This window comes from Nelumbo lutea, chromosome 3 (assembly GCF_056320005.1).
Source record: "Nelumbo lutea isolate HS-2025 chromosome 3, American lotus-T2T, whole genome shotgun sequence".
Classification (NCBI taxonomy): Eukaryota; Viridiplantae; Streptophyta; class Magnoliopsida; order Proteales; family Nelumbonaceae; genus Nelumbo; species Nelumbo lutea.
The window spans coordinates 46097042-46110155 of record NC_142686.1 but is presented as its reverse complement, the minus strand read 5'-3'; the positions used below and the strand labels follow the sequence as shown (position 1 = coordinate 46110155).

The 13114-nt window shown below is 39.0% G+C and overlaps 1 protein-coding gene across 1 annotated transcript; it reads left to right on the top strand.

Moving 5' to 3' along the window:
• Positions 1-1550: 1550 nt before the first annotated feature.
• LOC148864703 (large ribosomal subunit protein uL6c-like) lies at positions 1551-12162 on the top strand. Its single transcript, XM_088979397.1, has 3 exons — positions 1551-1936; positions 4666-4974; positions 11501-12162. Exons 1-3 carry the CDS (start codon positions 1905-1907, stop codon positions 11835-11837), a joined length of 678 nt encoding a protein of 225 aa, XP_088835523.1. The 5' UTR covers positions 1551-1904; the 3' UTR covers positions 11838-12162.
• The last annotated feature ends 952 nt before the right edge of the window (positions 12163-13114 follow it).

The following is a 13114-nucleotide window of genomic DNA, read 5'->3' as shown; positions in this document are numbered from 1 at the left end:
CTCGATCCGGCATTGGAAGTTGGAAGTCAAACAAACATGTACAATGTTTAGATCAATCTAAAGGTGAGAATATCTAAACAAAGAAAAATAAGGAGAAATTTTAAAAGAAACGTTTATGAGACAGAGGCTATAGCTATATGCTTCCATGAGCTGCACACGGGTCAGTGGTCACTTGAAACAGGGCTGGCTTGTTAACAACGCTGAATTGAAATTCTCTATTTCATATACTGCCCTTGTACAAAAAACAGCAGAAAGAAGAAAAGCGATTCCATAGTAGTAGGAAACAATCATTTGGGGCTACTCACTTCTCCACTACATCTCCCTCCACTGTGTCTCTCTCCTTGGTCTAACTCTATTATTTGCATTGTTGAACATGGCCCTTTTAATGTAATGGATCATTAGGCAATGTTTGGTTTCCACTGCCCAGGGACTTAGGAGGGTTGAACTAGATGCAGAGTTACGGACCTAATCGTTGGCTTTTCTTTTTATGTCTATTACGAAGTTGGTGTTTGGGACATATGCCGATTTTTCAGAAATTGGTGTCACATCAGAAATTCAAAAATCTTTGATTATTTTGGTATTGGTAGGTCGATTTTGAGAAATCGGTAAGTCGGTCAGAAAAGAATTAATTATTGAAATCAGGTGAAAAGAAAAGTCAGCAAATTCAATGATTGAGCTTAACTTTGGCTGTTGGTCCCAAAAGAGCGTTTTTAGGGTGAATAAATTCACCAATTCATGCCCATGTCTATGGTTATGATTAAAAAGAAATGGGGAGCAATTATTATTATACCTCACTCTATGGAAACGTGGCATTCCCAAAATGTTTTCAACGGCAGAGGCTGTTGGCCAGTTGGCCCTCAACAGCCAAAGTTTTCCTTTTTCTAGGCCTATTCCAATTATTTTTGGTTGATGTGGCATCTGACATGGATAAAGGAGAGTTTTTATAAACATAAAAATCACAGCTGATAATTTTTTAAAAAATCGGCTGACATGTCAGCAATGATGCCAAACAAACAATTTCTTTGATTTGGGAGAATGATGTGATTTTTGAGAAATCGCATTGGAATAATCGGCATGCCAGCCTCACATTTTGCAGGTACACCACATAATGTGTCCGTTATAGTATCATTCATATAAAAACCGAAGAGGTAAATTGGTAAGTTACCCAGTTAAAAATCTTTAAGACGGTGGCTGTAAAATGGGTTTAAGTGAGATCTTAAAATGGATTTCATATTTACCGAAGAGAACAACGGATCTTATCTTCTAATAGTTATAGCTTATAACCTACAAAACTAGAATAAGGATCCACTCCTATGTCCTATCCCATTTGATATGATCCAATTCCGTACCTTACATGATACTGTAAGAACCTTCACCAATCACAAATCCCCTGTGAAATTTTGATGAATACCACCTCAATCCCCTGATCGGTTACCACACCTAAAGTTGACTGTTGGTTGTCACTAGTCAGTTTTTTCAGGTATGATGCTTATCCGGTATCATATTCGGATTTCTTAAATATTGAACACGTGGCAAGTTTGGCTATTGTTGAGGTGCCCAGAATCTACTCCATCCATCATCTACTGTCCCCAAAACGTGTCTTGGGACGGTTTATCTCAGATTCCAATCCTGAGGCAATCATTTGGCTCCTTAATTTTAAACCAAACCGTTGCCTTTTTTACTCTTTTCTATCCACTTCAAACTCATTTCCATGATCCTATCCACGACGCCGGACCCCTTAGTCGCGTCTGGCTCACCTTCCCATCATCTCCAGCTTCTTCTGCATCGTCTAATGGTTCCTCCTCTCTGAAGACTTTCGTACTAAATACCAAAAGGGAGCCAGAAAAGGAGCTTCGGGACTTCAATACAGATTCAAGAGCTCTCTATAAGCGTCTAGATTGACGATGTTTCTTCTTCAACCTTCTACTCGCCCTTGGTAAGTACAACCAACGACATTACTTTCTTAATGTATCTCTTCGCCTCTTTTTCCTTTGTTTTTCTTTAATTCTAAAATTTTGATTAAATACAAAATGGGTTTGTTTATCTTCTGCAGAATTTGATTATTTTTATTGAAACTCTATGTTTTAAGAGAGTTTCTATTTGCTATTTCATGAAATTTTGCTCATTTGAGGAGTATGTAGAGTCCCGAACCTCCATAGGACCTTGTTAGGGGCATAATTTTCTTAAAATGGAGTGTCGTGTACATCAGAGAACCAACAATGGTGGAAAATCTCATTTGGTCTTTCATTTGGATAATGGTAGTTGGAGAGTTGCAGCTGCGAAACCTAAGGAATTTCCTTTCTTTAATTTTTCGACTTCCGAGCAGTGTATAAGAATGGAGCCTGCTTGTGCTTACAGGTGGTTGAATAATAAGAATATAATGACGCACATTATAGAATTATAAGGTTATTTTAGTGTAGTTAGGCGTTGTTCTGAGGTTTTAGTTGCACACGAACATGAATTTTATACTGATTAATCATGTATTTTGAAAACGATCTCCTTATTTGTGCAAGGAAAACACTTGAGGCAGGCAGCCAGCACGCGGAGGTCTTTCTGTTAGCTGACTGACATAAGGAAAACTAGGCATTCGATAATTCTTTGTTTCTGTGCATGAATTTCATGACATTAGCTCCCCAAGTTGCAGAATCAGAACTTGAACTCTAAAACTGAAAAATGGACATCGCGTGCATGTATTTCCTTATGCCTTGAACAAAATGACTTCTTCATGTACGCAAATGGATGAAAAGCTGTGAAAATATACAAGTAGAATGGATAACCAAATTTCCCAAGGTCAAAGGAAAGGCTGTGAATGACCTACAAGGAGATGAAAAAATGAATTAGTCAACCTATAAAAAATGCATAGGATAATTCTTCTGACAATGATGATCCCCAGGTACCTTAATCCTGATAAGAGTATCTCAAGTTAGAGCAAATCTAGGAACTCATCAAGCTATTCACTCTGTAGTCCAACTATCTTGCATCCTTGCTGTGATGTGGTGTCTTAAGATCCAGGGGCTTACTTATGGATCCATCTCTTATCCAATCAATGATCATCTGGAAGTCCCCCTCCTCCACTGCGCTTGGATCCTAAACATATCAAATAACCAAGCCTTGAAGAAGCCTTAGAATCATCAACAACTCAGTGGACTTGAATATAAGGCCTAAATAGACTAGGATGATATCTATCCTCAGTCCCTGAATGCACTTTCAGTGCTTGAGGAGCCCATTTTCCTATAGAGAACCATCAAAGCTTTAACTTGGTTTAACTGTTGAAAGAGGCACCTGCGCCTGCATTTAATCCACCCATGTTAAGAGGAAGAAACTACCTGTTACCCTTCAATTGAATCAGTGGTGAAAACACTAAACTTATCTAATATCAAAATCAAGTCGACCACTCAAAATTGTGACCAATTCAGTCAAAATTTGAGATGAGTTAATCATGACATGAAAAATTTTAGGTATCAATTATAATATAATATGAGAACTTGGTATTTTTGAATATTATGCTTAGTTAATACAGTCTATCTATTGACAAATTGAAATATGTTTTCGTTAAATTCAGTTTTTAACTTGGATCTGAATATTTGATCTTTTGATGAATTTGAATGAACTCAAAAAAAATCATGAGATTTGCTCAGTATTTTAAAAGTGCAAGGCGCAGGAGCCAATTTGCGCCTAAGGTGCAAGGTGGGGGTGCCTTTTTTAAGCAAGGCGCAAAAATACAAAAAGAAATTTTCTAAAAATAGAAAAATGTCAGAAATTTCAAAAAAAAAAAAAACATAATATTAATAAAAAACATGAACTTAAATTTTTAAGTAAATGTTTTAGAAAACCTATTATCTAAAATTAAAATACATAAACATAACATGTAAAGTGTATCCAAATGAAAATTTAAAAATATAAAACATTTTCAAGCATGTAAAACCCACAATCTCTTTTTTTCCTCAATTGCATTACTTCAAGTAGCTAATGTGATGTAAAACATATTACATTCCTGATTCTACGAGATGCCTTTGTGCCATGCCCCTCGAGGCAAGCCCAAACAAGTCCATGTTAATGTCTTAAATTCTTAATTTTCACACAAAAATAATGATTTTATAATTTCAATTGCCTTTTAAGAAGATATTTTATTAAGATAAATGAATGAACAACATTAGCAAATAGGGGGTCCCAGCTGCTAGGTTCAAAAAAAGCAAGAAAACATAAAATTTTCAAAAGACGCCTTTTGAAAGTATTGCACTTAGGACCTGGGTGAGGCGCCTACCCTAAAATGCGCCTAGGCACACCTTAAATCACTGGATGTGCTTCATATCTAGTTTTCCATACCTAATAAGCTAGATTGGATGATAAACCAACAAAACTATGAAAGAATGTATAGGAAATTCACTTTCTTATCTCTACATCAGTACATATGTAATTCAAATTATCTCAAACTATTACTGGTGGTTTGACCAGGAAAGTATGGCATTGGTTTTTAATTTTTTTCATTCAACCCAACTTGGTTTAGTTCATTACTGGAGTTATTTAATATTTGGTCTTTTTGAGTCTTATATGTAGGAAAAGTTGTACAGTTATATCAGTTAAACCATTGAGCATAAATATGGAGTGAGTTTATAACACATTTATCTGATAATCCAATACTTACTTTTTCTTGTCATACCTCAGTAATTTGAAATCCAAATTTCTGGGTGAGGTGAGTGCCACCCAAGTTGGTAGGGTTCCTGTCACTCATGTTGGATTTCTGAGGAAGACTGTGGAATGCAAAGAATCAAGAATAGGTAAGAAGCCAATTGAAGTACCACCCAATGTAGCAACCACACTGGAAGGCCAAGACCTGAAAGTTAAGGGTCCTTTGGGTGAGCTTTCAAGGACTTACCCACGTGAGGTGAAGCTTGTGAGAGAGGAATCCGGAAATCTAAGGGTCATCAAGGCAGTGGAAACAAGAAGAGCCAATCAAATGCATGGGCTTTTCAGGTGAATTTATTTCCCCATTACCTTCAATGTAAATAGTTGAATTATAATTTTATTTTATCTCATTACTAGGATTTGTTTGAATTGTGGGACAGAAGCAAAGAAGCAATGCAAATTTCCACTATTTGGTGGATAATAGAAATGACTAATGAAAAACATGGATTAAAGTTCTCTTTCCTGAAATTCACTTGTCTTTTTTGTTTGGGAGCTGAATAGCAAAGTGGATCTCTTCAATCCATTTTCCACTGCATATTTCCACTTCCATCATCCAGTCTTACTTCTTCCCTTTACTGTTGTATAATGAGTCACCATTTCTTACTAAATGCCATTATCCATTACTGGTTCTGGCTATCTGTGATCTTGGGAGGGGTGGAATGGTTTGTGGCCTAATCCTTGACATTTTGTTTTGCTCAAAGTGGCCATGTTTAGACTCATGCTCGTCTTTCTCATGCTTGTTATCCTAGGATTTCACCATCAAACCAAGCTATAACCCAGTTACAATGTTTCCACTTAAGGCCTAAGAATTTATGGAAAAGATTTCTTTAAGCTTCTTTGCTTTTATTTCATATATATTGGCAAGAAGGATATATTCCTACTGATACATACACAATTCCTTCCATTGATAGTTTATTTAACATCCTGAGTGTTTCTTGTATGTGTTGAGCATCTGGAATATGTATGAGATAACTTTCAGTCCATAGGTGTGCATGGTTTTCCAAGGACATAAAATCAGAGTTACCTTGCTACATGGCAAACATGTATTCACACATTCCAGTGTCATCTTCCAAAATGCATCAATAAATAATATCTAATTACATATTTACATAAATAAATGATTAAATACAAATCTCATTTAGAAATACTATAAAAACAAGAAAATTGATGACTTGACTTCTTAATGGATACTTCTTTATGTCTTGACTTCTTACTTACTAGTGGTTATAGCCTAGTTTTTAGCTAATTTCAGCTTGGAGTATCATTGGCATGCTGCAATAAGTATTGCACCAATACTTATTGGTGCGGGAAGAAAAGTATAGGAGTGGAAAAGTGTGGGAAATCATTGAAAGAGTGTTTAAGGAAGTGGAAGGGAAGCTGATCTGGAGGAGGGAAGGGGAGGAAGGAAGAGAGGAGGGGTTAGTGGAGAGGAGGGAAAGGAATGAGGGTAGAGATGGAGAGGATTACGGGGAGAGAGCAGGGAAGGAGGGAGGTAACATGAAAGGGAGGAAGGATGGAAAGGAAAGGACAAAGTTGGGACCAGAGGAGAGGAAGGAAGGGCAGATGGACAAAGATTGAGGGGATTCTGTAGGAAGGGTAGGGGTGGAGGACTCGGTGAGAGAAGACACAATAGCAGAATTTGTAGGGAAGTTGGGTTGTAGGCTGGAAGATTTGAATGAGTTGAAAGAAAGTTTACAGAAGAGGAAGAAGCAGATCATAACAAAGAAGAGGAGATTGAGTGAAGTAGAGAGATTGAAGAGAGATGTAGAAGGAGACAAGAAGCTCAGGGTAAAAGGAGATAGAAGGAAAGGGGGAAAGTAGTGGGTAGGTGGCAAGGGGTTTTAAAAAAGAAGCGGAATGAAGATTCTTAGTTAGAATGTGAGGGGAATTGGGAGTGCAAAGAAGAGAGCAACAATAAAAGAGGTAATAAGACAGTATGACCCAGACATTGTGTTGTTGCAAGAGTCTAAGAGAATGGAGTTTAATGACAAGTGGGCAAGGAGTGTATGGAAAGCCAGGGGGATTAGCTGGGTGGCGGCTCCATCGTGGGGTGCTTCCGGGGGGATTGTAACAATGTGGAAGAGGGATGTGGTTAAAGTCTGGAGGAGTTGATCGGAAAGTACTCAGTTTCCATGAAGTTTAAGCAGCAAGAGGATGATTATATGTGGGTGCTCACAAATGTTTACGGACCGAATGACTACAGAGAGAGAAAGGAGTTGTGGGAGGAACTAGCTGATGTTAAAGGGTTGTGGGATGGGACTTGGTGCATGGGTGGGGATTTCAATGTGATCAGATTCTCGGAGGAGTCCAATAAGGTTAACCAGAGGGTGACAAAAAGCATGAGGAAGTGTAACAATTTTGTAGATGCCTTTGAGCTTAAAGAGATTCCCCTAGCACATAAGGCATTTACATGGTCAAATCTCCAATCTAGACCCATTTGCTCTAAGCTGGATAGATTCTTGTTCTCTTTGGATTGGGAAGAACATTGGGGAACCTTGGCTTCTAGAGCTCTCCCAAGAGTGACCTCAGATCACTGGCCCATAGTGTTATGTAAGGAGGAAAGAAGGTGCGGAGGTCCTACCCCCTTTAGATTTGAAAATATGTGGTTGCTTCATCCAAGGTTTCCTAACAAAGTGAGGGAGTGGTGGCACGAGTGTAACCCGTGGTGGAGTGGGAGGGGATGAGATTCCATAAGAAACTACAATTCTTGAAAGCAAGAATCAAGGAGTGGAATTTGATGGAGTTCGGGAGGATAGAAGAAAGAAAGGGAGACCTGATGGATAAGATTGAAAGCCTTGACTCTAAAGAGGAAAGGGGAGAATTTGGAGAGGAAGACAATGATCTCAGGAGAGACTTGAGAGGACAGTTAGAGGACTGCCTACACAAGAAGGAAATTAGCTGGAGGCAAAAATATCGGTGTAAATGGTTGCAAGAGGGAGACAGAAACACTAGGTATTTCCACTCTCTAGCAGATGGCAGGAGAAGGAAGAACTTTATTTCCAAATTGGTAGTAGATGGAGTTGAGTTAGTACAACAAGAGGAGATTGCCAGGGCCTGTGTGGAGCACTTCAAATCTATTCTAATAAGGCCTGTGAGTAGAAGGGTGTGGGTAGAAGGTTTGGATTGGCCAGATGTAGGGGTGGAGAACAGGAGATGGTTGGAAAGAAGCTTTAATCTAGAAGAGATCAAGGAGGTTGTGTTTGCTATGGATAGAACAAAAGCTCCAGGGCCGGATGGGTTCACAGTGGCTTTTTATCAGGATTGTTGGGATATCTTGAAAGATGATCTCTTGCGGGTGTTTGAGGAGTTTTTCAGGAGAGGAATTGTCAATCCGGGTGTGAACTCTACATTTATAGCCTTAATTCCAAAAAAGAAATATGCATCCCACCCAAAGGATTTTAGGCCAATTAGCTTGGTTAATAGCTTGTATAAGATCATTGCAAAAGTGTTGTCTTTGAGGCTGAAGAAGGTACTGCCAGATATCATTGCACACTATCAAGGATCTTTTGTAAGTGGAAGACAATAACATGTCAGATTTTAATTGCTAATGAGAGTGTGGAGAACTTTAAGAGGGATAAGAAGAAGGGAGTGGTCTGTAAGTTAGACTTGGAAAAGGCTTATGACTTGGTGGATTGGGATTTCTTGAGGAAAGTTTTAACTAAATTTGCGTTTGGGGCTAGATGGTGTAAGTGGATCATGGGTTGTGTCCGGAATTGTCATTATTCAGTGCTAGTGAATGGGACAGTGGTAGATTTCTTTCCAGCCAGTAGGGGTATAAGACAAGGAGACCCCATTTCTCCTTTCTTGTTCATTCTAATTGCGGAGGTTTTGGGGAAACTGATTCACAGAGCAAATTCTAGGGGGCTCATTAGAGGCTGGAGAGTTGGGAGGATGGAAACCCCCCTCACTCACTTACAGTTTGCTGATGACACGATTCTGTTTTGTGAAGGCGGTAATGTGAGGTTTATCAGGAACTTAAAGTCGGTGATACAATTGTTTGAGCAAATGTCCAATTTGAAGGTTAACCTTGGGAAAAGCTGTGTAATGGGGGTGAGTTTGGAGGAGGGAGAGATCATGGAGAGTGCTGAAGTGCTGGGGTGTGAAGTTTCGGGGTGGTCTTTGAACTACTTAGGGTTTCCATTAGGTGATAATCCCAAGAGAGAGAGTTTTTGGAACCCGGTGATGGAAAGTTTGAAAAAAGACGGGTATCCTGGAAAAAGAACTACCTCTCTCTTGGTGGGAGAATTACACTAATTAAGGACACGCTTGCTAACTTACCCATCTTTTTCATGTCGGTATTTAAAATTCCAGTGAAGATTGCTAACAGTTTAGAGAAGCTAATGAGAGATTTCCTATGGGAGTCGGGAGAGGAGAAGAGGGATCATAGAGTTAGCTAGGAGATAGTGTGTAGGAGTAAGTCGTGTGGTGGTTTGGGGCTTGGGAGTATTAGGAGAAGGAATATGACTCTGTTGGGGAAGTGATTGTGGGGGTTTCCTATGGAGAAGGAGAAGCTATGGGCTAGAATAGTGGCAAGTATACATGGGCTGGAGCACAATGGATGGGACGCTGGAATTAGAGCTAGGACCACAAGCAATTCTCCTTGGAAAGCCATTCATGACTTGCTACCAGTTTTCTTCCCTAATATCAAGTATGACTTGAATTCCGGTAACTCCATAAAATTTTGGGAACAAACCTTGGAAAGCCATTCATGACCTGCTACCAGTTTTCTTCCCTAATATCAGGTATGACTTGAATTCCGGTAACTCCATAAAATTTTGGGAACAAACCTGGGTGGGGAGCACCCCTCTAAAGGATCAGTTTCTGTCTTTGTATGCTCTTTCTGATTTGAAAAATGAGACGACCTCGTCTTTCACCACCCCGTCCTCTTCCACTTCTGGGATTGGTTGGAACTTGGGTCTAAGAAGGGATTTGAGAGACTCAGACTTCGACAGTATTTCAAGCCTTATTGCACTTCTTGATAACATTGTCTTAGACCCCACTAGGGCGGATTCTAGAATTTGGACGCCTACCCCCAATGGCATTTTCTCTTGTGCTTCGTTCTTCAAAGTCTTAAGTCAGTCCACCAATCCTACCCTTCCCCCTTTCCCTGTTGGTGAGGTTTGGTGCAGAGCTATACCCCCTAGGGTTGGTAGTTTTTGTTGGGAAGCCTATCTGGAAAGAATCAACACTGGTGATTTACTCCAAAAGAAGAGACCCAATACTTGCTTGTCACCTCAATGGTGTGTACTGTGTAAAGCAGATGGGGAGACTGGTTTTCACCTACTGGTGTCTTGCCACTTCGCGAGGTCAATTTGGGATTGGGCTTTCTCCTTATTTGGATGCAGCTGGAATCCCCCATCAGACTTGCAGGGCCTTTTCTCCCCTTCCTTTTTCAGGTGGTGGATAAAAAGGGGAAGGACAATGTGGAGAGGACTAAGGGCTGCAGTATGTTGGACATTGTGGGAAAAAAGAAACTCCAGGATATTCTCAGAAACTTAGAGAGGAGCAGCAAATCTGAGGGCTATCATACATATTAGGGCGGTACAGTGGCTGAAATCTTTGGAACTATTCACAAATTACACTGTGGATGACATGTTGAGGAAGTGGGGTGAAATTGCAAATTGCATACAGACCAAATCAGTAATGAGTCTGGCTTGGACCCCCCGCCTAGTGGATTCTTGAAATTAAACTTTGATGGGTGTAGTAGGGGAAACCCAGGACAATTGGGGATCGGGGGTGTTTTTAGGGATGAAAATGGGGTCATCTCTGCTATGTTCTCATGCCCAATTGGAGTGGGTGACTCTCTTAGAGCTGAGATCTTTGCAGTTATGAAAGGAGTTCGGAAAGCTAAGGAATTGAACATCAAGAAACTCATAATTGAAGGAGATTCAGAGATAGTGATAGGGTGGCTGACTAAAGATCAAAATGATTTATGGAAGTACAATAATGAGAGGAGGAAATTCAAATGGCTGGTGCGGGAGATGGAAGTGAAGACATGTTGGATTAAAAGATCGGCTAATTCCCTAGCTGACGGTTTAGCTAAACAAGGGGCAGAAAGGGATTCATTGTTTTGGGCTAAGCTGTAACGTTAGTGTCTTTTTCTTTTTTCCTTTCTTGAAGCTCTTTGTGACTCTTGGAAGATAAGTGTGTTTGTCTTCCACTTGTAAATTTTCTATTGATGAATTAATGAAAGTGTTATCGTTAAAAAAAAAAAAAAAAGTATTGCACCAATGTGCCAAGTATCAGTATGGCTAGATCCTATAGTTTGGAAGTCACCTGGTGGCTCATGACCATGCTACCTAATATCCATAATAAGCATTGAAAATCAGATTTAGAAGTTGCAAAAATTAAGGAGCGAGTCTGATATTATGTTTTGTTCTTTAGTTACCATAGAATGTTAAACACATACACGTGCATGTTAACAAGCAGCAAATTCAAGACTAACTTGTGATTTTAAATAAATTGGTAATTTTACCAATGACATGGTGGTGATTTTTAATTAAGGCTCAGTTGGAAGGAGTACAAGTGTAGAGCTCAAAACCTTGTATTTTCTATGTATTTGTACTGTCCATATTTGTATTTGTACTCTTTCCAAACTGAGCCTAAACAATTTTGATGTTATGAAGTGATTAAAGCTCGAGTTTAAACGTAACAGTAGATTGAAAAGTTTGATCCTTTACTACTCTTTTATTTGTCAAAACTCAAAACCTATTCATGCAGAGATGCATACTTTGAGACATTTGTGGATTGTAAGACTGTAAGAGAACATTTTAAGATTTATAACTCTATTTGTGATGATCCCTGAATTTGGCAGGACTCTTACAGACAACATGGTGGTTGGTGTCTCCAAAGGATTTGAAAAGAGACTTCAATTGGTTGGAGTTGGATATCGTGCAACACTAGAAGGCAAAGACTTGGTATTAAATCTTGGGTTTTCTCACCCAGTTAGGATGACCATCCCTGATGGTTTGAAAGTAAAGGTGGAAGACAACACTAGAATTGCCGTTAGTGGATATGACAAGTGCTCCATCGGTGAATTTGCTGCTTCAATTAGGAAGTGGAGACCACCAGAACCATATAAAGGGAAAGGTGTGAAATATGCAGATGAGATTGTAAGAAGAAAGGAGGGGAAAGCTGGTAAAAAGAAGTAAAATGGCAATCTCCATGTTTTCCCTCCCCATCCTTATTTGTTTATCTTCTTTTCTTATTTTTGAGCCACATGTATTGATTGTACCTGCATCCTTGTTGAAGCAGAAAACTTATGAACAGGTAACTTGTTCCCCTTCTTTTCACAAGCACGTCTAAGAGCAATTTGCTAGCATCAGAGACCATGTCTATCATGAAGGCTCAAACCACAACATGGATTTTTGTGAAAATACAAGGGTACACTTTGTCCTTTTGATTTAAGATGGAATGTAGAGAAATGGATGAATCATCCATTTTATTACCCAATGAAAAGAAAAAGCAGTTTAAACATGTTGCCTCATCATGAATGCTTGCTCCTTGAGATATACCACTGGAAAGCGTTTGAGCATGTCCATACGATTCTTCGTAAGTGTTTTTCTAAAACCAAAAAGAAAAAAAAAATTGCTAAATCAGTAAAATCATATTGAACCGATTGGAAAGCCTTTGTTCCTGAGTATTTGGGTTCAAGTTGGTAATTTAGTCATTTGCCTACGTCATTATGGTCATGGACATTGCCAATATAGAGGAAATGAGTATCTTAGGCTGCATTTGCATAGTGAGAAGCTTGGATTAATTTATCACCACATTTCCACTTGCACAGAAATTTCATTAAAAAGCATAATTGGTAGACTAGAAATCTCACTCTACCGAATTTCACTACGGTTTCCATTATACCGGCAAAATGGACTGCAGTGAGTGCAGTTTCCTGAATGCAATTCTGTTCTGCTGCCAAATCCAAAACCACCCTAATCAAAATACAACATTAGAAAAATTCTTCACATGCGTTATCTTGGAGAAGGCAACAACGCAGAACATACTTGGCTATCTAGGGTCTTGAGAAGGTTAGATATGTATTTGGGTAATGGCCCTTGTACAAAGACTGATCTAATCCGATACATGAATATGGTGGATAGGTGCAGTTAGTTTATATGACAGACAAAAGTATTTTCAATTTTCCAACTAAACTAGAACTAACCATGAGAACCTCCAATTACGAGAACCAATGAACCTGCGACATTGTCAATTTCTACCCCTGTAATGCAGTAAATAATTAATGATACAGAACAAAACAGGGAGGATTGTAGGGCTGCAAATTGTACCCAATTGTCTGAATTCGATCCTATTAAGGCTGGTCCATATTTGATTTGTTATAATTGGATTGAATATAGATCCACCCCTATCCAATCCAATATAATTATATTCGATTTAATTATATATACTCATATATACTTAAAATTCACAT